A 23,483-nucleotide genomic window follows, 5' to 3' on the forward strand; every position below is an offset into this window, starting at 1 on the left:
TAGGAAAATCGTAGTTGTTGCCGTCTAATTGGACGGTATCATTACACACCGTCATTGCTGACTGGCATGGATCAATGATAATCCAAGAAAGCAGAATAGTCATGCTTTTGACAAACAGAGGATCCGGACTCGGAAAAAACACACCATACCCAATGTCTCATCTCCGAGCAAAGCAAGGCTTTCCTACTACAATCCTTGTTTGAGATCCCACGAAACCGAAGCAGCTCTGATTTTTGGTACACCACAGGAAAAGAAGAAAAAAAAAAATCCAAGAATGGCAGAGGCACTTCTCCAAGGTGTATTTGAGAACTTGAACTCCCTAATCCAAAGGGAATTTGGATTGATGTGGGGGGTAAACAAAGAGCTGGAAAAGCTGTCGAGCACATTGTCAACCATTCAAGATGTCCTGGAAGATGCAGATGAGAGACAGAGAAATGATAACGTGGTGAGAAATTGGCTCAGAAAGCTCAAAGACGCAGCTTACGATGCCAGTGATATCATAGACGAGTGTGCGACGGAAGCTTTGCAATCAAGCATCGATAGCGGAACTGAAGACAGGGCGATGAAACAGGTGATTTCTTTCTCTCAATCTTGTTTTGGACTGAACCCAGTTGTATTTCGGCATAAGGTAGGACATAGGATAAAGGAGCTCCAGGAAAGGTTAGACGTGATCGCGGAAGAGAAGTCTAAGTTCCATTTGCAAGAGAGGGGTGGAGAGGATCAGACAGCTGAGATCAGAGAGACTAGCTCTTTTGTAGACAAATCAGAAGTCTTCGGTAGGGAAGCTGATAAAGAGAAGATGGTAGAGTTGTTACTGGATGGCAGCAGCGGAGAAGAAGACGTCCTGGTGACAGCTATCATTGGCATGGGGGGTCTTGGTAAAACGACTCTTGCTCAGCTGGCCTACAACGACGAGCGGGTAGAGAAGCATTTCGAGAAGAGAATGTGGGTATGCGTGTCGGATGATTTCGACGTGAGAAGGGTTACAAAGGCAATCATCCAATCTTCATCCATGAACGGTTGTGACCTTTTGGACTTGGATCCATTGCAAGTTAGGCTCCGAGAAATACTGGACAGGAAGAGATTTTTGCTCGTTCTTGATGATGTTTGGAATGAGAACCACGAGAGATGGGCGAAACTAAGAAATCCTCTAAGATACGGAGCGCGGGGAAGTAGAATTTTGATCACTACCAGGAGCGAAAAGGTTTCATCAGCTATGAGCGCAAACCAACGATACAATCTGTCGGGCTTGTCCGATGATGATTGCTGGTCACTGTTCAGTTGTAGAGCATACGAAGGGAGAAATCAAGAGGAATGTCAGGAGCTTGAAGCTGTGGGGAAGAAGATTGTGAATAAGTGCAAAGGTGTGCCTCTAGCTGCAAAGACGCTAGGAAGCCTCGTCCGATTCAAGAAAACGAGAAGAGAGTGGCAACTTGTCATGGAAAGTGAAATATGGGATTTAGAAGAAGAAGAGAACATGATTTTGCCAGCTCTAAGGTTGAGCTATTTGAATTTGCCATCACACCTGAAGGCTTGCTTTGCATATTGCTCTATATTCCCCAAAGATCACGAAATCCCAAAGAAGCAGTTAATCCAGTTATGGATTGCTGAGGGTTTCATTTCCAAGAAAGGGATAAAGGAGATGGAAGATGAAGGCAATGACTATTTCAGCAATCTACTGTGGCGCTCATTCTTCCAAGATATCACAAAAGATGCACACGGCAATATTCTCAAATGCAAGATGCATGACCTTGTGCATGATCTTGCACAGTCTGTTGCAGGAAACGAAAGCTTCATTATGGAGGCGGGGAAGCCTAACAACATACCTATTGGGGCCCGCCATTCATCATTTATTTGTAACAACATGGTTTCACCATCCATTCCCAAAGCTATGTACAGTGCCAAGAAATTGCGGACGTTTCTCCTATTACATGATGCCTCTGTATATCAAATAGGCATCAAGAAGATCCCCCGAGACCTTTTCTTGAATGTCAGATGCTTGCGTGCATTGGATTTGAGTAAGAGCCAAATTACAAGGTTGCCTGATACAATAGGCAACTTGAAACATCTGAGGTACCTTGATCTGTCTCGAACTTGTGTCCAGACATTGCCGAGTTCTATAAGCAATCTCTGCAATTTGCAGACTCTGAAGCTTAATGGTTGCAGTCATCTTGAGAGGTTGCCCGAAAACATGAGGTACATGATAAGCCTTCGTCATCTCGAGCTCAACGATGTAGAGTCATTAAAATGCATGCCAGAGAGGATGGGAAAGCTAACTTCCCTCCAAACCATGACGCAATTTGTTGTGGGAAAAGGTAAAAGGTGTAGCAGCATCCGGGAGTTGAAAGACTTGAAATTGCAAGGGTCGATTCGGATAAAGAACCTCAAGAACGTGGCAAACAAGGAGGAGGCCAGAGAAGCTGACTTACAGAACAAAGAAGACCTCAACTATTTGGGCCTTTGGTGGGAATCAGATGGTTTTAGCTCATCTGGAGAAGCTGAGGCAGAGCAAGTGAAGTGGGCAGAGATGGTTTTTGAAGAACTCCAGCCTCATATTAACCTGAAAAATCTGGGGATATGGGGTTATGTGGGTGCTAGCTTTCCAAGCTGGATTGGAGCACCAGTGCTCTCCAATTTGGTCAGTGTGGGATTACTTGGCTGTAAAAATTGCAAGCATCTTCCACCGCTAGGTCAACTTCCAAACCTCAAACGTCTAGATATAAATGGAATGGATGGAGTCAAACAAGTAGGCCGTGAGTTTTGTGGGGACAATGGAATCAAGGGGTTCCCAAAGTTGGAGAAGTTGGAGTTTTATCGCATGCTCAATTGGGAGAAATGGTCAGGAGTTGAGGAAGGAGAAATGCAATGCCTTCATTCTCTGAAGATTGGAGAATGCCGCAAGCTGACATCTTTGCCGGATGGACTACGATACCTGGTTTCACTAAGAACTTTTGAAATTAGACATTGCCCATTGATGGACTCCGCCCCGACAGCACCAAATGGCAACACAACAGCCTAGCAACAACAGTAGTAAGTTTTTTGTGATACACCACTGTTATTTATGCAAAGTCTATCCAATATTCTTTTGAAATAACAAGCATATCTATGATGTAAAGCAGTATTCATCTGTGGAATCTAATATTCATCTTTCACATAATTCAAAGGCATGAAGGAAAAGAATGCTGTTTCCTTTTTTATTTTTTTATTTAAAGGAACTAACCTGATAGAAGATGGTCCACCAAACAGATAATGCTACTGCAGGTAACTGCATCAACTCATTTACTCGTCGACAAAGAAGGTCGATGGCAAACCTTACAACCATGAATATGTGCAAACAGGAACATCGATTATTTCCTACCATTAGAACAAAAATTGCTCCCCGAGATGTTAAGGGCGTGTTTGGCCGAGCGGATTGGAAGGGATTGAATGGTTTTAGGGTGGATGGCATCACTTTTGAGGTAATGATGGTTGTGTCAGTGGATTGGTGTAGGATCCATGGGATTGCTATATCCCGGGATTAGATCACCGAGTCTGTTTGGCTCGCCCGTCCGATCCCGGGATTGCACCTTCCAATCCGTCGAACCAAACATGTCCAGGGCAAAATTGAATAGGATTAGGGTGGATTGGATGGATTTTAAGGTAATGATGGTGATGTCAGTGGATTGCTGGCAATACCATGAGATTGCTATATCCAAGGATCAGAATCCCGAGTCTGTTTGGCATGCCTGGCCAATTCCAGGATTTACCTTCCAATCCGCCTTGCCAAACAGGCCCTAAGAGAAAAAAATATATATATTCTAGAACTGACAAAGGGTGATGATTTATACCAGTGTTGTCATGTGCAACCGCATATGCGCATATCCATATGCAAATCGCATTTGCGATCATGGCATATGCAAAAATATGCGATCATATATGCAATGTATGCGATCACATATTGGCCATGGCACATTAATTATTTTATTTTATTTTTTTGCAAAAAAAAAAAATCTTGTAAAAAGGCTTCCAAATATCCTCCATCTGCAATATTCTCATTCCAAAACTCTCTTACTCTCTTCTTCTCTTACATTTCTTAGTTACAATTTCTCAGTTGCAAGTGGTATCTCTCTCTCTCTCTCTCTCTCTCTCTCTCTCTCTCCCCTACATTGCCTCTCTTGAAGGTTGGAAGATCAAGATTCAAGCACTTTTAAGTTTCAAGGAAGATAGCTTGTTGATTTTCTACAATAATAAATAAATAGCTTGTTGATTTTGTTGTTACTTGTTAACTATATTGTTTAATGTCGATAATTTGATGTTTAATTGATTTTTTTTCTCTCAAATGTATTTTAAATATGTAAAATTAGTTATCTATTAACTTAGAAAATTTACCCTTAGTTTCTTTTTTCTTTTTTTTTTTACATTATATATATATATATATATATATATATATATATATATATGCGGTCGCATATGTGATTGTGTGATCGCACACATGATCACATATGCAATTTGACAACATTGATTTATACACAAGAAATTTTTCAATACATGCGAGACTTGTTTTCTACCTTTGCTATTACGATGGTGAAGTATACTAGTATAATACCAGAAATAGAAAGGTATCAAAAAGAGGGATGAGTATGACAATCCCGAGATAATCCGTGAAGAAGCAAAAGAAAGACCAATTATTGATAGGCTCCCAAATTGATGCAGGACCCAAAATTAACCACAGCATATTTTCGAGAAAATCATAGCCCTGAAAGTGGAAAGTTTTTTAGGCTCCGTCTGATGGCCATCATATTCGATCCTGATGAACAGTGTCGGCACTTGTTGGCAGGCCCCACGCCCCAACGTCTAGACATCCAAACACCCGAAGAGGCCTGAAATAGACTGTGTTCAGTGGGGCCACGACATAGGATCAAGCTTGTGAAACAGACGGGATTGCAATGCAGACTAGATGGTGAACGTATTGCTGGCAGAAACAATACATACATCACATGGAGCCTAAAAAATGTTCCACCCTGCAGGCTATGATCAGGCCTTCTTCAAAAATGTGCAGTGTGGCTAATTTTGGATCCACATGCTCTTGCATAAGAAACATCTGCAACAGAGGACATTTACTAGTAATTCACCAAATTACCCATTATAAGCTTAAATTCATTCATGTGGAAGAGTTCAAATTGATCTGAATATCTTCAGTACATTCAACATAAGGGTATTTCCCTTTTTTTCCCAGTAATTAACCCTTGTGTAAGAGGCAATGGTTTTGAGATGTGCGGCTATGATTCATGCATCATGGGGGGCAGAAACTCATGGTCCCCACCATCTCCACCTCACGCATTGCACATGTACATGATCATCAGCACCATTGATTAGGTGAGCCATATGAGAAATAATTCAACCCTGGCGAATACCCACAGCATGAGGCTAGGATCTCTAGCTGCTCAGGAAACAGAATGTTTAGCCTGGCAGCTAGAGACCTAACCTCCAGGTAAGTACAGGGAAAATTCAATGAAACAGTAATCTCCCCTAAAAGCCATATGAGGGCATCAGCAGACGACCCTAAAACTCCTGAAAACAGCTGATGATCATATAAACCATCTCTGCAGCAGACGGAACCTGCTAGGATTGGACCAAAGAACAGAAGGATGATCTTTCCTTGATCATCTGAAAGGATACTTACCATTCCAAAGAGGCCACTCTCCCCACGCAATAGAACCCTTCGAAGCTGAAAATCCAGCAACCAAGCAACAGCCTAACAGTGCGAGAAGAAAAAAATGACGCATAGACGTTGGCATGCTCCACAGAATATCATTCCAGTTTCCGAAGAAGTCTGTCGGAGACTTGTGGTCTAACGCCCAACTGACAAGATTCGGCTTGATTCTGTTGTTGCTTGCAAATGAATAGTCAAATACCAAAGAATGAGCAGTTCTCCACTTTCAACCAGCAAAAATCCCATAATGGATGGTTAAGATCATCCAATTGATACGAGATCCGGGCTACAGCCCATCTACAGTGGGGGCTAGCACATGAATGGTCCAAGTCATGCTGAATCCTCTACTTTTTCACAACATGTGTAAAAGACCAGGATACCCTATGGCTGACATAAATCAGAATACCTATTGAAAACTCAGGCATTACTATTCTTGACAAGACTAATATACTGTTGAAGATGTACAATACAATGATCTCAACTACTGAATGGATTTCTAATCACTAGACAAATTTTACCATCCATTTGCAGGCCAAAAATAGGACGGCTGAGATTTTTTTTTTTTCAAATGAGGCAGTTCTTGCAAAATCTCCCATCCATGTTGGGCCCACCAGATCAATGGTTTAGATCTCTGAAAGGTGGGCCCTTGGCGCACAGAGATACCAGCCCAAATGGAAATGTTGGTAATTCGAGCAGCGGAGTGTACCTTTCCAGATGAAAATAAAATGCATCATACTGTCAAGGAAAGAGCAAAACCCGTGATAAACCAACATTAATTATTCATAAAAGGAGACGTAACAGCAGCTTACATCAACAAGAATGCTGAAAATTTAATTCAGACTATGTTAGGTGATGCTGGTGAATATTATGCTTGGGACCTCTTTATGTTACAAAAACAAATGCAGGGGGCAACCTTCTCAGAGAAAATATGTTGCTACTGATGTTTCTTTTGCTTTGAAATGGAAGATGAGGACGGAATGTTTTGGCTGGAGGTTCTAATAATAAAAAGAACTGTTTCAAGGAGCATGGCACACACCAGTCCGAAGATGCCTCCTGCAGCATTCTGCAGAATGAGACCAACACAGACCTACTTTAATAAATGATTGAAGATTCCAAAAAATATCCTAAAGAAACCTATAGGACCATAGGATCGAAACAAGATAAGGAGCTTGGAGAGTACCATGACAGCGCTGTGATTGAACAAAGCTCTGAATGCAGCATATCCAACCAAAAAGCCAGTAAACATCGTCAGCGCAACATGCAGACCTGTAAAAGCACAAGGTTTGCCTTTTGCTTTAATGCCTCAAATTTCAAGTGGTAGACCAACAAGCTTAAATGAAAAAAGATATATACACCTTGGGGGGCAAGCATAAAAACCAAACATAGCAGACCACCACAGTCACCAAGCATGGCGAAAATAATAGGCAAACATAAAAGGAAGCAAACAGGAAGCTAAATTTATGGTCTGCCATTCAACCCACAATTTCTAAAATAGAACGCTCCGAGCTGAGAATTACAACAGCGTATAGTTTGTTTGTTTTGTTTCTTTTTCCTTTCTTTCTTTCTTTCTGTCTTTCTTTTAAATGATAGGTAAGCTGGGCTCAAACCTGAGACCTCAACATTGAAAAGGAAGCTGACTATTGAGTTATGGGCTCAAACCCAAAGTTAGTTTAGGTAGCACTTTGATGAACTATTGAATTGATTTGCCACATATTCCAGATTGCAGTTATATTACTTTCAAGTTAGAATTGAAAGGATTGAGTAGCTTCCATTTGACAGCTTCCTCACTATACCTGGAAATGCCATCACGTCGTTCATCTTGATTGAACCAAATGTTCATAACTTAATTCAGTTGAGCATTCCAATGCACCCTTAGCTAGCTGCAATGGCTGATATGATCATCATTTATGGACCAGATGCATATGTTCAGTTCAACCCAACCATATCACTAATGCCCAGTGGAGGAACATGCAAAAGGGGATGATATCATACCATTTGAAGATAGAACAGCAAGGTACCTCTAAATCTAATCTTTGATATATATTTTTAATGTAATTGCTTGAAAATAGGAAAACCCCAAATCCTAAAATTGAGTTTTGGGGTTTCGAATCTATCATTTGCAAATTGAAAGGTTTTGAGGGTCAGGTTGGGGTTAGGAGCTCGAATGGTAAGATTGGGCTCAAGGGGAGCACGGACGAGTCAAGCCGAGCTCCAATGGTAAGCTCGAAGGCGAGCTCGAGGAGATCATGGACGAGTCAAGCCAAGCTTGGCCCACCTCAACTCGACTTGGCTTAATGTACAACCCTACATGTGGACATCCAAGGTACAAATAGAAAATGGTGACCTAGAGCCAAATATGAGTCCCCTCGCCGAGGTATTCCAAAACGGTTACGTAACAGTCATAAACTATAATAGTGGTAACCAAGGTATGCAAAAACAGACAACCATTATGTTTCAGTAACAGTGGCCACCGTTACACGTTATAGGGTTGTAATAGCTATAACAGAAAAAGGCCCACAGCACCCCGTTACAGCCCCATAACGCCCTGCAAGAGAAGAATACAGGGCTTTTTAAAAGGAAAAATAAAAAATTTCATAACAATCGTTACAGGCCGTACCGTAACGGTAACGGTAACAGTGATGGGGGTTACAACTACTTTTATTGTTACGCAATACCATGATGGTAAACATTACGCGTTATGGGGTCGAAACAATTTTTTTTTAAAGGCCATAACGACCATTATGGAACATATTGTAACAGCAACGATGGAGAGAATTGTGGCCACCATTACCTTTATAGAATACCCTGCCACTTGCAGTAGAGATGGTCAGCATTCGAAGCACACTTGATTGATTATTAGATGGGTATCAAAAACCAAAAGCCTGAGAACTATGACTCAAACTATAGGACATGAGAGGGATAGGGGAAAGGCAAAGGGAGAGAGTGAGTGGACTCTAATAACTCACAGCAAAGGGAAAGAGTGAATTGTTAGCAAAGAGGTAACAAAACAAGCTATCTTGAACTTCCTTCACTATTCATAGCGAGTTTCCCGTAGGAATGGTCTTAGGCAAATTTCCAAAGAACCTTTGGGGAGGTGGGGAAGGTAATGGAGGTGGTTATACCCACATCGCAAGGGTCAACGGTGATATGTGGATTTGCATGTGTGAATGGCGAGAACGGAGAACATTGCCTAAGTGATCAAGCAAATTGACGGGAAAAGGTTCTCAGGCAAGAAGATTAAAGTTTAAAAGGCAAAAATATGGCATAGATGTCATCAATAAATATGAAAAAAAAAATAAAATAAAAAAATCACTCAGGCATAAAAGGTCAGGGAGAGAGTTCCGGAGGAGGGAGAGCTAAAGGTATTTGAAAAGAGGTGCATGGAGTCTCAACACTTACAAGGGATGGCGTCTTACCGAGACGTTATGCTCCAAACATGGAAGGTGAGTATTCTAGAGAAAAAGGTGGAGAAGAAGCTCCAATCCTTCGAAAGGGAAGTGGGCCTGGAAAGAGGTGTCAGGTTCCTCTGTTGATCAACTTGGGAGTTGGCTAAAGATCAAATGTGTGATCCAAGAGGATAATGTCATTCCAAAGCCTCTCAACCATTCCTCTTTGTAGATTACCCTTCCTCCCAACGATCCCAACGAGGACCTTGATAGAATCATTTTCACCATCGTGGTCCTTAATGACGAACCAATCCCTTCTACCAAACAAATGGCACGACTGGTCCATATTCTCCACGGAGGAAGTATGAGTTCAAATTTCAAATTTTCTTGTTGAGTTATGGATTTAGGATATGTTATCTACGATAAGCTCGTGTGATGGGGAGATTTTGGAGAAATACCCACTAACGGTTGAATGTGCAGAGCTAAGAGTGGCGAGGATTAAAATCTGAAAGAAACAAATATTCTAGAAGATTGAGATTAGAATCAGCGCTAATGCAGGGGCATTTTCACGCTGGGCTCGAGTGGGGTCGCTTGTGGGATGCAGGGGCACACTCGGGGTGGGTGCGGCCCACGGAGGAGGTCTCGTGTTCGAGACTCCTCACCGGGGGTGATTAACGCGCATTTCACACCAAGCTCGAGTGGTGTAGCCCGTGGGATGCGGGGACACACTCGAGGTGGGTGGCCCATGTGATTTGGGGCCTACAAAGGGGGTTCGGCCGAGGTCTTAACCCATGCGATGTGGGGCCTGGGCTATGAGGTAAAGGGATTAATTCATCATAATCTAATAGCTCGAGCTTTTAGAGCAAGTGGTTAAATGTCCTGCATCAAAATGATATCAGAGTAGGAAGTCTCGTGTCCGAGACTCCTTACTGGGGGTGATTAATGCAGAGGCATTTTCACACCGAGCTCGAGTGGGGTCGCTTGTGGGATGCAGGGACACTCGGGGTGGGTGCGGCCCACGGAGGAGGTCTCGTGTTCAAGACTCCTCGCCGGGGGTGATTAATGCGCATTTCAAACCAAGCTCGAGTGGTGTAGCCCGTGGGATGCGAGGACACACTCAGGGTGGGCGGCCCATGTGATTTGGGGCCTACGAAGGGGGTTTGGCCGAGGTCCTAACCCACGCGATGTGGGGCCTGGGCTATGAGGTAAAGGGATTAATTCACCATACTCTAACAGTTCGAGCTTTTAGGGCAAGTGGTTAATTGTCTTGCACCAAGCGCTGAGTAGCTCTTATGTAGAGATGCTTGGAGGAGTAGGTGATAGTCGATAGGTGACTTCTTTGTATGTTTATATAGGGGTGCTTTGGTTAGTGCGAGTCATGTGCACATTCAAACTGGTACTTGACATTGACGGGCTAACATTCACTTGAGAGACGTAAAGATGAGCGAGGGAGAGGTCTTGGATGCTTGATCAGCGATTGGTGGAAGCTCTTATATAAAAAGGCCTCTCATTGTAGAAGAGATATTAGCTTAATTCATTGTGTCATATCTAGTGAAGATTGCACCACTGACTCCATTAAACTATGGCGAGGCAGTTATATTGCTCGACTTTGAGGGTGGTTGTGGTTTGCAGGCAAGCCTTGTTCAGGCCGATTGCAATCTTAGGCAAAATGCCAAGGAGAAACCAGTAAATTTGCACCATGTGGGGGAGTGCCAGCTAGGAGGAGATTGCGGAAGGGGCTTGGGCAGCTATTTTGGGGAATGATGTAGTTTCAACCGATGGTGCTCACCTATTGTCTATCCTTTGAGGCATTTCGCCCACTTTTCAAGCTAAAAATCTAGGTAATTGAACTAAAATGCCCAACATTGAGGGATTTTGCCCACTTTTTTCTAGGTAAAATTTTTGAAATGGTAACTAAATCCTATCTTTGAGGTATTTTGCTCACTTTTCACATTAAAAATCCACATAATTACACCAAAATGCATATCCTTCAAGCATTTTGCCCACTCTTCAATCTAAATTCTAGGTAAGGACACCAAATGCCTCTTGAATTATTTTCCCACATCTAAACTAAAAATCTTGGTGAGGACACCTAATGCCCTATTAATAAGGCATTATTCCAAATTTTGACTATCCCTGATGAATCTTACCCACTTTTCAAGTTAAAAATCTAAGTAGGGGTATCTAAATTCTCGAGGCATTTTGTGCCTTACACAGAACCATCCTGATTCCGCAAACCTTTCCCTTGATTCATGGCCTCCTCCTCACCCATCTTCTCAGCCTCTACTTCCCATACCTACCCTTCTCACACCCAGAGAGGAGATAGAGGATATTTTGGACCATCAGATAGTATCAACGCCGGACAATGGATTTCAAAAGTTCCTGGTCAAGTGGAAGTCACGCCCAACTTCAGACAGTACGTGGCTCACTGAGGAAGAGCTTCAGAGACATGATCCTGACATCTTGGAGCGGTTTAGGAGTTTTGTTTCGCCAGTGACGAAATCTTTGTAGCCAGGAAGAGTTGATGGGGACATCATGTGCATGAACACGCCCCCCACCCTAAGTACGTACTCAAGGAGGAGGAAGACCCCACTATCGATCTAGATCGACAACAACATCTATGGAGGACCTCTTAGTTAGGGGGTCGTGCTATAGAGCATTGGAGTGGACCCGATCATCATAGGGATTCCATCATTAGATCTCATGATCGTGTCTTACTACCATAGATGGTCTAGGATTTTGAGTTTTAGTTATTATCGTTATTAGAAATATCATGAATGATTTTGATTGCGTTGATTAGTTGTTATTTTTGTTACTTCGTCTCTAAATAATAGTGTACGTAAATGACGCGACTTTTGAGGTTTAGGGTTTTCTTATAAATAGGCAACCCCATGTAGGTTTTTTTTCATTGAAGTTTATAAATAAAATTCTGCGTTTGTTCTTCTCTATTCCTCGGAGTTAAAGAAGCTAATTGGGTGTGAAACCCTCCCTTCTTTGAAGGGCTAACTACCGTGGTGCGAAACCATAACCATCCCAAATCGTCCCCACCTCCTACACCCCACATCCATCATCTCCCACAGCCTTCCCATCTTCAGATTTATCTTTTCTTTGCACCCAAATTCTCCTTTACAGCAAATTTTCAAATTCAGGCCCACCAGAGGGTCGAAACTTCGGCAAAGCACCACGCACACACCGGACCGTGGATCAACGTTAAACTTGGCATGAGGGTGGAGTTCCCCTGGCCAACCATCCCCTAGCTGGCCGTTTCTAGTTTCCTAGGCCCCACACACGTGGACAGGAACCCGCGCACATGCGTTTGGGCTGGGCTGCTGTCCACACGTGTGGACTGTCTGGGGTTATTCTCTCTCCCCTATTTCACTCCTCTCTCACCTTAAATCCCTAACCCTAACCCTAGATAATCCCAAATTCCAAGTTTTCCAACTTTTGCAAACCCTAGACTTTCGTCGAATTGAAACATGGTGAATCTCTTGAATTGGGGAACAATCCTTTACAAGAGTGGATGAATCTACACTCCTTTGGGCATTGTTTGGTTTATAATTTTATTTGATCCAGCCCTAACGTGTCTAGGCTTGACCCCCGTAGATTCCACTTGTTGAATATTTGATCGTATGTGGGACGTGGAATTTTGTGATTGTTTAAAATTGGTATGATCTAACACTTAAAATCTTGCATGTCATATTTAATTTCATGTCCTGCATCAAATGGTTTTAGGCCGAGCTTATATAGTAGGCAGTCTTGGCTTCATCATTGAGGTCTCGGGTTCTAACCCAGCTTACCTAACTACAAGCAGGAGAGGAGGACTAGGAGGAGGAGGAGGAGGAGGAGGAGGGAGAAGGATAGGAAGAAGAGGAGGAGAAGGGTCTTGGTCTTTGTTGTTAAAGGGTCCACATTTGCAGAACTCATAGAAGAAGGGAGGAGATTGTTAGAACTTGCAGAAGGGGTAATTTGCAGACTTGCAGAAGGGTCACGAGGACTGATCCCTTTTTGGTTGGCACATTTAGACTGGCACAGGAGCAAACCTAATGGTTTTTAATAAAAAGAGGAGAATGGATTTGCTAGAACTATCAGGCTTGCAAAAGGGTATGTAGAACTTGCAGAAGCATCCACATCAAGTGCAATGGACATTTGCTAGAACTTGCAGAAGGGTCCAAATCCGATGATGCTAGTGACCTGTCCAAAGGTTGGGTTGGCCCGATTTTTACCAAGTCAGCTGTGTGCTGGGGCCCACTTATTGCAAAGCACGTGTTTAGGTTGATATGCGAGCCAACCTGATCAATTTTTTTAATAAAGGAGTTCTGCTATTGATGAGGAAAAGAAAAAGGTTGGTACATCTGCTGTGTGGATTTTGTGGATAAGTTGCATATGGGGCTGGAAAGCCTCATGATTGCACATTAACAAATTGAAGAACATTGTTGTTAGTTACACTCTAGTTTTAGAATATTCATTCATTTAGGCATTTGTGGATTCTTGAGATCTTATCTAAGAGATAATTACTAAGTTGGAAGATTTTGTTCTCTAGCCACTGCCTATTTGTGTAAGGTACCCAAGAGAATTCATCTGCTGGAATGGTTGTAGGAAAGTAGGCAAGGTGACCTATGAAAGTTAGTTAAACTAGGATACCATTACCTGCAGGTAGCTTAGTAGAAGTGCTTGAGAGAATATGTTACAGAGAACCTGTTGTCACTGAATTTTCAACTGGATGTAGCTCTTCAGGGACCAGAAACCTTTTCAAGGGTGCAGATCGATCTTGGTTTTGATCATGGTGGAAGTGAGTGGAGGATGACAGCTTGAGTGTTGGCTTAAGAGTTGATGGATTCAACAAAGAACAGTGCGGAGAAATTTGAAGACAAGCAACAGAAAAGTGGTGTGAAGACATTTTTTTATGCAAGGCATGGCCTTCCTGCAGTTTGTGTATGATTGATATCACTATCTTTCAAATATGTCTTGATGAACTGCAGGTCCATGATAATGAGTCTTGTTACCTTCTTTTGAGCCGGTCACGAGTAATTTCAGGCCTGTGATTACAAATCTGATTCCTAGCAAGGGCACCTAAATGCCCATCTTGAAACATTTTGCTTACTAACCAATCCCTGTCGGGGCTTGGGTCGGGTTCGGTCTTCGGACCAGGTCCGAATATCAGTCTTAACTTTTCCCCTAGCCCTGATCCATCCGTCCACCAAAGCATCATCGCAGTTCAGCCTTCGTTGTCGGGTCTTAAGTCCTTCGACCTCAATATTTCGAAGAGGTGGCCCTCCCCATCTAAGCAGCAGGATTCAAACATGGGAATCCCCTCTCTCTCGGGACACGAAGCGTTCAATAGGTGGCTTAGCACCCCAGACCTCTCCCTTCACCCTCAAGAGTGCGGCACGCTGGGAGAGCTTGAGCACCGGTCTTATAACTCGAAGAACATGTCTTCCCTCGAGTCCCTTCCTCCATCCCCTTCAGCCTCCTTCGCCTCTCTTTCCGACCAAGCCCTTATCTCCCTCTTCCAGGAAGACTTAGGCAATCGGGTTATTAAAGCAGAACCTCTCCAGATTCGTATCAGCGATTTTACAGAGAATGGGATCATCTTAGACCAGAAGGGGAATGAGGACGATGACAGAGTCTCTCAGCAACACCATTCACTAGAAGAGGTGGATCAGGGATGCGATAGGGCATGTTGGCAGGGCAGTGGGCTTATCCTTCGGGGATCGTCTTGAGGATTGCATCACCCTGTTCCAATGCATGGAGACTCGCGGCAGACCTTTAGCAGTCTCAAAATCCCCCAGACAGCGGCTGTCTAAATCGTGCGGCAACAAAGAACTGCGGCGGCTTGCTTCATCGATGGGATCATCGCTAGACTAGATCAACGGAGCGGACGGTCAGGGCACTCGGGGCAGGTTGGTTCCTAGATGAAGATCATCTCTTGGAACGTTAGAGGAGTGGGCTCGTAGCAGAAAAGGAGGCTTATCAAAGACTCTTGCACCTCTCGAAACCCTGATATTCTCTGTCTTCAGGAAACCAAAATTCAGACCTTCAGCGACAGGCTCATGGCCTCCCTGAGGCAGGTCCCCGATGCCAAGTGGGTCTCTTTGGATGCCATCGGCAGTGCGAGTGGGATCATAATTGCGTGGAGATCGTTCAAATGGAAGCTGGTGGACCATTGGACCGGGACCTTCACAGCCTCAGCGATTCTCCTCGATTTATCCACGGACTAGAAGCGCCTTGTCTCTTCAGTTTATGGCCCTACTCTCGATGCCAGCAGGGCTGCTTTTTGGGCTGAGTTGTCCCCTTCTAGGAGCAAATTCACAGGCCCTTGCTGTTTCGCCGACAATTTCAATATCACCAGGTTTGCGGAAGAAAAGTCTCACGGCAAGAAAGTGTCTCCAGCGATGCATTCGTTTTCTTCCTGGATAGATGACCACGAGCTCGTCGAGCTTCCTCTCCTCGGTTCCAGATTCACGTGGTCCAATGGAAGAATTATCCCCTCTCTCTCCAGATTGGATAGATTCTAACTCTCTCCGGATTGGCTGGAAGTGTCTCTGTTCGTCTCTCAGACAGCTCTACCAAGGTCTACCTCAGATCATTGCCCGATTTTGCTCTCGTCAGAGGACTTCAACTAGGGGCCGAAGCCCTTCAAATTTGAATTGTCCTGGTTTAATTCTAATGGTTTCTTTCAAATGGTTTCAGATTGGTGGAAGGATTTGCAAGTTTTAGGCTATGCAGCAAACTCAGATTGTTAAAGGTCAAGCTGAGGCAATGGAATCGGGAAATGAGGTCAAACAGGGACTCGGAAACGGATTCGATTAAGGCAGAGCTGCAAGCCATAGGCGTTGGAGCTGAAGACGACCTCATGTTGACTGGTATTTTATCCAAAAGAATTCAGCTAATTCAGGCGCTGTCGGCCAGGGTTCTAGATAATGAAATTGCCTGGAGGCAAAGGTCGCGCACCAAGTGGCTCAAGGAAGGGGACAAAAATTCGAAATTTTTCCATTCGATAGCAAGTATGCATTCGAGGGCGAATAGAATAAGCAGTATCAAATTTAACAACATGCGTATTGAAGATAGAGACAAGATAACAGAGGAAGCCATAGAATACTTTAGCTCGCTGCTTCGCAAAGACAGTTGGGACAAACCACGGCTGGACAATCTTGGCCTGGATCGTCTTTCTTCAGAAGACGCGCTTCTTCTGGAAGCCCCCTTCTCGGTTGAAGAAGTGCGGCTGGCGGTGATTTCGTTAGGTAGCGACAAAGCCCCAGGTCCCGACGGTTTCCCCATTAGATTCTTCATCTCCTTTTGGGAGGTCATCAAAGAGGATCTCATGCTCTTCTTCAGAGAATTTCACGACAGAGGCAAGTTATCTAAAGGTCTTGGATCTTCCTTTATCGCCCTCGTCCCAAAGATTCTGGGCGCTTCCTCCTTCTAAGACTTTAGGCCTATTAGTCTGCTAGGGGGTCCTTACAAAATTTTGGACAAGTTTTTGGCTTCTCGTCTGAAGTTTATCATCAGGAAGATTATCTCTAACCACCAGAGTGCCTTCATCCCGAGTAGGCAGATTATCGACTGCGTGCTCATAGCTAATGAATGTCCAGACTCAAGCCACAAAAGCAGTGAGAATACATCGAAAAAGCATACGACCACGTGGATTGGAATTTCTCCAGTATATGTTGAAGCGCATGGGATTCAGAGTTAAATGGTGCGACTGGATTGGAGAATGCTTACACTCGGCCCATTTTTCCATTCTCCTTAACAGGACCCCAAAAGGTTTTTTCAGGAGCTCTAAAGGTATCCGTCAAGGGGACCCGCTGTCTCCCTTCCTTTTCATTATTGCGGGAGAAGCTCTCTCTAGGATGCTTCAGGCTGGGCAAGAGGACGGAATCATTTCTGGTATTAGTATGAGAGGTCTGCCAGCTCCGATCTCTCATATCTAATATGCAGATGACACGCTGATTTTTAGCAAGGCTGATCAAGTGAAGGTTGATAACATTCGCACCACGGTTCGATGCTTCGAGGCAGTCTCGGGTTTAAGGATCAACCTGGCCAAGTCCAAGATGTATGGGGCCAATCTAAAGAAAGAGGAAATTTCCAATTTTGCTGCCTTGTTCGGGTGTGCTTCGGCTTCGCTCCTGGCCTTTTTTGTGGGTCTCCCTTTGGGTTTGGGGCCCCCTCCTCAATCCATGTGGGATGAAGTCATTAACAGGGTTGAACATTATCTGGCTAGATGAAAATGTCATTATCTCTCTTTGGGCAGCCGAATCACTCTCATCAAGGCTTCTCTTTCTAATCTACCAGTGTATTTTATATCCCTTTTCAAATGTTCAGCCACTGTTTTGGCCAAGCTTGAAAGCCTTAGAAGAGATTTCCTTTGGTTCGGGAAGGAAGACAAAAAGAAGTTCCAATTGGTCAAATGGCAGCAAGTTTGCAAGAAAACCCGAGATGGTGGTGCAGGCATCAAAGACCTCAAGAAAATGAACAGAGCCCTCCCAGGGAATGGATCTGGAGACTTGGGACCGAGGACAATAGTTTGTGGAATAAAATTATCAAAGGTAAATATGGCAAATCGATCAGCGGTTGGTGGACCAAGGACTCCTCTCGTCACAAGGCCTCTCCCCTTTGGAAGGGGATTATGTCCTTGAAAAAAGATGTGCTCTCTGGCATTGATTTTATCCTTGGCAATGGTGCGAAGATTCAGTTTTGGGAAGATCTATGGGTGGGCGACAGCACCCTCAAAGACGATTTTCCCAATATTTATCACTTGACGCTCAACCCGGATGTCTTTGTTGCAGATTGCTTATCGTTTGTGGCTGATAGGCCTGTTTGGAATATCGCCTATAGAAGAAATCTATAGGATTGGGAAGTTGAAGAGTTCGCTGGTCTACTTGAGCGCATTTACAAGGCCACGCCAAATTTCCTCTCCTCAGATAAATTAGTGTGGAAGGCTGATAAATCCTGCACCTTCACCATTAAATCATTCTACTCCCGGTAGTGTCAGGTGACACCCCCTCCTGAAAACCCCCCTCCCGACAAGTTTTGGAAGTATTCGATCCCTCCCAACAAGTTTTGGAAGTATTCGATCCCTCCCAAGCTAGCAGCGTTCGCTTGGTTGGTAGGATCCAAGAGGATCCTCACGGTGGATAATTTGAGAAAAAGAGGCATGCCCATTGTCAATGTTTGCCTTTGCTGTATGAGGAATGAGGAAACCATAGACCACCTATTGATTTTTTGCCCCTTCATATCCCGAATCTGGTCAACTTTTCTCACCAGATTCAACTTGAAGTGGTGCTTTCCCGGCTCGATTGATCTCCTCCTCGAAGCTTGGCATGGGGTAAGTTTGGGCAAGGCTAGGACACGTCTATGGCGAATGGCCATCATAGCCATTTGGTGGTCAGTTTGGGAAGAAAGAAACGAAAGGTGCTTCAGGCGAATGGCCAACAAGGCTAAGCGGCTCCTAATTGAGTGGGCGGTTAATGTGGTGGGCTTAAAAGATGTTGATTTTTTGTTTTTAGGAGCTTAGGAGTTGATTGCTTTCTCAGCGATCTCTTCTTCCTCTCCTGTTTTGTTTCCTTCCCTTTCTCCTTTCTAATATATTTTCAGTGATCTTTCAAAAAAATAGTTAAAAGTCTCAATAATGGCATCTAAATGTCTTATCTTGCAACGTTTTGTGCATTGTTCAACCCAAAAAATCTCGTTAAGGGCTCCTAAATACCTATCCTAGAGGAATTTTGCCCACTTGTCACACTAAAAATCCAGGAAGGGCACCTAAATGCCTATTATTGAGTAACTTTTCATGCTAAAAATCCAAGAAGAGCACCTAAATGCCTATCATTGAGGCGCATTACCCATTTTTCAAGTTGAAAATTTCGATGATGGCATATAAATGCCTCACTGACACATTTTACCAACTTTTCAAATTAATAGTCTCGGTAAGGACGGTTGAATGCCTATCCATTACAAGGTATTTCACAACGATAATGGTGGCCGTAATGGCCGCCACCGTTACCTTTATGAGACGGGCCGTAACGGCCATTACTATTTCTTTTTTATTGAAAGAAGAAACCAGAAAAACTTATATCCGCCTCATAAGTCGTAACGTTGAAAAAAAAACTGAAAAACCTATATTTGTCCTGTAAAAGACCATTACGAGGCTATTATGGCCTTTACAGGGGGCATAACAAGTTGTTTAACAGCGATTACAAGTCATTTTTTCTATAACAACTATTACGGCCGTTACAACCCTGTAACGTGTAACATTGCCACCATTACCTTTATGTAACAGCTTTTACGGCCCTGTAATGGCCTTTATGGCACACCGTGATCTATAAGGCACTTTGCCCCTATCCAAGCAAAACACTTAATGCACCTAAATGCCCATTCTTGAGGCATTTTGCCCACCTTTAAAGTTAGATGTGCATGTAAGGGCACCAAAATGCTTATCTATTAGGCATTATACCCACTTTTCACCCTAAAAATTAAGGTAAGGACATCTAAATGCTTGTCCATGAGACATTTTGCCACATTTCACGCTAAAAATCAAGGGCACTTAAATGCCTGTCCTTGATGCATTTTGCCCACATTTCAAGCTAAAAATCTAGGTAAGGGAACCAAAATGCACATCACTTGATAGCATTTTGCTCACCTATTCAATAAAAATCCAGGAAAGGGCACTTAAATCCTTATCCTTTAGGCATTCCACCCACTTCTCAAGCTAAAGATTCGCTTAAGGGCACCTAAATGCCCATCATTTGGGCATTTTACCCACTTTTCAAGGTAAATAACTTGGTAATGATACCTAAATGCTGTTCTAGTTTTTATGCACTTTCGAGCTAAAAGCCAGGTAAGGGCAACCAAAATGCTAATTCTTGAGGCATTTGGCCCAATTTTCAAGTAAAAAAAAAATATCTTAGTAGGGGCGCAAAAATGCCCACCCATGACGCATTTTGCCAACTTTTAAATTCTAGCGAAGGGCATCCAAATGGCCATCCTTGAGGCATTTTGACCAACTCTAAGAGCTAAAAATCCATGTAAAGGAACCTAAATGCAGCATTTTGTCCTCTTTTTAAGGTAAATATCCAAGTAATGGGACGAAAATGCCTATATTTGAGGTGTTTTTCCCACTTTCCACGCTATCAACCAAGGTATTCCGTATCGGTATCGGGTGGCGTAATGGTGCCCACCGATACGGATACGGCGATACGAGGGCGTAACGGCCCGTAAAGGTGCTTTTTTTTTTGGCCAAAAAAATATGGATTAAATCCAAAATATTCTAAGCATTCCAAATATGCATTCGTTTATAAATTGGAACATATTTATGGTGGTATAACAGTCCACTCTTTGGTGAGAAGTTGTATCGGACTGTCTGATGAATTTATGAACCAGACAACCTAGATTTGACTGCAAAACTCATACATTTAATTTTCTAACTATCTACTATCAATGATAGATATATTAGAATGAATGTAATATGAAAATATCTTACATGTGTAGGTGTTTGTAATTATTTTTCATAATTTATTATATATTAAGTTATTAACAATTTAACATACCTGTGGCTGTGACTATGATTTCTGTCCTGTGACCTGTCATCCTCAAGTTAAGAATATTAAAAAAATAACTTTAAAAAAAATAAAATAATAGTGTCTGATATACTCCCTTGCAACTTGATTAAGGATTACTTGATTGGTTGTCAGGGGAGCTATTTTAAATACAAGTTCGATAGTGTCAAGTGTGTGCTTGGCTGCTTGCAATAATACTGTTGTCTGCTGCAAATACTTACCTTAATACAAATATATACTTACAATCACAAATCACCACCAAACTCTGCTTTTTTGTGGTTGCTCGACCTCCACACCATCGTCATCATCAGGCTGAGGTTGTCCAATGGTGGAGGTGCCGCATATCCATAATATCCAGTGCCAGAAACTGATCCTTACTAGGCAACAACTCTGACTCCGAGTAAGGAAATCCACCAGTGCCCGTCGAATAGCCATACTGGTACCCGTACTCAGGTTGTTAAGAACCTTGAGATTGAGAGTGCGTCTGCTGTGATGAGTAACTTGGATTTGGACCTAGATATCTATAATCATATGGATATGGATCATGAGTACTACTCCAACATGAATGTGATAGAACAGGCTCAGGATATTCTTATAGCCAATTGGATTATGAGGCATTTTTCCCCCTTTTCACACTAAAAATCCAGCCAATGGCTCCTAAGGGCCCATCCTAGAGACATTCTCAATACATTTCACACTAAAATCCAGCTGGGGCACCTAAATGCTTACATATGAAGCATTTTTCCCACTTCAAGTTAAAAACCTTGTCAATGGCACGTAAATGCTTATCATTGATGCATTTCACCCACTTTTCGTAATAAAACTCCCTGTAAGGGAACCTAATTGCATATCCTTGAGGTGCTTCACCCACTTTTCAAGCTAAACACTTGGGAAAGGGCACCAAGATGCCTATCCTTAAGGCCGTTTGCCAACTTTTTTTGGGAAACACCCTTTTGAGAAAGTGAGTCCAAACAGGCCCCAAGTATGCACTAACAGTCTTCTTTCTTTCCTCTTTTTCTTCTTGAAGAAGAAGATGCACTCCCAGTAATCACTACTCGGATAAACATCCTTAATAAGGATTTAAAGAAACCTTACCAATTTCTCAAATTCTGCAATAAATGTAAGTAATAATAATAATAATAATATATATCTATAATAAAAACCTCAGTGGTCTGAATTCCAAAACAACAAAATACTATATTCACATAATATAAAAAAAAAAAAAAAAAATCCTAATTCGACAAAACAAGATATCATGAATGAATACAGAATGCAGAAGAAGCACTAAAACCATAAATCTGAAAAGGAAAAGAAGAAAGAATTCATCATCGCCAAGTAAGAATATACGAGATTGCTACCAAACCCAAGTTGATCTTTATATGACGAGAATGGCTCATCATTTCCCTTCCTCGGCTTGATATCTTTGACAAGCTCCTCGTACTCATTCTTCTCCGCCAGCTCAGCAAGCTTCCTCAATCTCTCCTTGAGCTCTTCGCTCTGAAATTTAAAATAAAAATCAAATAAAAAGAAGAGAGAGAGAGAGAGAGAGAGAGAGAGAGAGAGAGAGAGTATTTTAGTCATTTTACCTTTTCTCTAGGTTTAGGGCTGCTGAAGACGAAATCGGAGGCGGAGAAGAGGAGACGAAGTTTCGGGCGGGAAAAGGAGGGAGAAGCAGACCATATATCTCGTAAGGTTTTGTAGGGGATCGAGTTCTCATGAGAGAGATTGGACGCGGATTCGCAAAGGGATTGGGAGAGTTGGGGATTTTGGGATGCGGAGTGGAGGAAAGAGCGGATCGTTTCGTTGTTGGCCACTATCAGACCCCCGCCCACGTTAGCACAAGGCTCTTCTCCGGTCATGTTGCCTGAAAATGGATCCCTTTGGGCCTGTTTGGATGCCTGTAAGTTGGGTAAAATGTAAGTAACTTACAGGAGGTGTTTGGGGGAGGAAATTCACCTGTTGTAAGTCACTTACAGGCAAATCTTCCAAATCTTCCAGGAAACTGCAGGGGCTGGGAGTGAAAAGTCACTTCCCTGTAAGGGGCCGTTTGGATGCCTGTAACTTGTGTAAAATGTAAGAAAGTTACAGTTGACTTTCTTACAGTTTGTGTTTGGGGGAGAAATGTTACAGGTAACCCAGTCTCAACCCGTAACTTTCTATCAGGTAAGATTGCAAGAAATGTAACAGAGGAATTAGGTGTTTTTCAAGTCACAGGTTACTTTGTTACAGGCAACGGCTATCCATGTCGAATTTGGGAGAGGGTGGTGGAAACGCAGCTGCATTGAAAGTGCACCTACCTGCTCTGACCCAACGTCTCCTTCTCCCTCTCTCAGCGTCTCCTTCCCTCTCTCTCTCTCTCTCTCTCTCTCTCAGCGTCTCCTTCCCTCTCTCTTCCCTCTCTCTGCTCTGGCAAGGGAAGCCCTAACCCGTTATTTTCTTTTTTATTTTTTCCCCTCCAGTTTTTTTTCTTTTGCGTTAAGTGCGGAACGGGGCTGTTTGGCAGGGCAGTTTCGGATGCCCAACTGTGGGGCCCACAGTGATGTACTTTCCTTACATCCACACCGTCCATCCGCATTGAAAACAATCTTAACTAAATTCCTAGTATTAAAAACATTATGGATCCACTAAAATATTTATTTTCCATCCAACGAAGTGGTTTCATAGGTGGAAATCAATCATGTCATGTGGTATGATCCACTTCATCTTTGTATATGCTTAACCCCTTAGATTAGATGGAAAAATGGATGGACAGCGCGGATAGACCGCATACATTCAATCCGATTTCCCATCCAACCTATTGACAAGGAAATTGGATCCTTATCATACCGAGTAAGCTCAGTTGGGCCCACAGTG

The 23,483-nt window shown here is 43.0% G+C and overlaps 2 protein-coding genes across 3 annotated transcripts; one reads left to right on the plus strand and one right to left on the minus strand.

The window, feature by feature from the left end:
* The first annotated feature begins 274 nt into the window (after window positions 1-274).
* Window positions 275-3,019, plus strand: LOC131233716 (putative disease resistance protein RGA3). Its single transcript, XM_058230502.1, has one exon. It carries the CDS (start codon window positions 275-277, stop codon window positions 3,017-3,019), a length of 2,745 nt encoding a protein of 914 aa, XP_058086485.1.
* Window positions 3,020-6,451: 3,432 nt separating this feature from the next.
* On the minus strand, window positions 6,452-23,035 carry LOC131232699 (uncharacterized). 2 transcript variants are annotated; one of them, XM_058229121.1, is made up of 5 exons: window positions 22,587-23,030; window positions 22,217-22,528; window positions 21,989-22,127; window positions 6,873-6,958; window positions 6,452-6,755 (listed from the first exon to the last, which is right to left on the minus strand). In XM_058229121.1, the coding sequence occupies exons 2-5, from the start codon at window positions 22,487-22,489 to the stop codon at window positions 6,627-6,629; spliced, it is 627 nt and encodes a 208-aa protein (XP_058085104.1). In that variant the 5' UTR covers window positions 22,490-22,528; window positions 22,587-23,030; the 3' UTR covers window positions 6,452-6,626. The 2 variants fall into 2 exon arrangements, with proteins under 2 accessions (XP_058085104.1, XP_058085105.1); XM_058229122.1 differs by having other exon boundaries at window positions 6,702-6,755; window positions 21,994-22,127; window positions 22,587-23,035.
* Between the last annotated feature and the right edge of the window lie 448 nt (window positions 23,036-23,483).

Source organism: Magnolia sinica, chromosome 18, assembly GCF_029962835.1.
Source record: "Magnolia sinica isolate HGM2019 chromosome 18, MsV1, whole genome shotgun sequence".
Lineage (NCBI taxonomy): Eukaryota > Viridiplantae > Streptophyta > Magnoliopsida > Magnoliales > Magnoliaceae > Magnolia > Magnolia sinica.

Coding starts and splice junctions, on each gene's coding strand:
- LOC131233716 (XM_058230502.1), top strand. CDS start 275: ATGGCAGAGGCACTTCTCCAAGGTGTATTTGAGAACTTGAACTCCCTA.
- LOC131232699 (XM_058229121.1), bottom strand. CDS start 22,489: ATGACCGGAGAAGAGCCTTGTGCTAACGTGGGCGGGGGTCTGATAGTG. Junction 6,959..21,988: donor TAAAGATCAACTTGGGTTTG/GTAGCAATCTCG, acceptor GTGCTTTTACAG/GTCTGCATGTTGCGCTGACG. Junction 6,756..6,872: donor TCAATCACAGCGCTGTCATG/GTACTCTCCAAG, acceptor CTCATTCTGCAG/AATGCTGCAGGAGGCATCTT.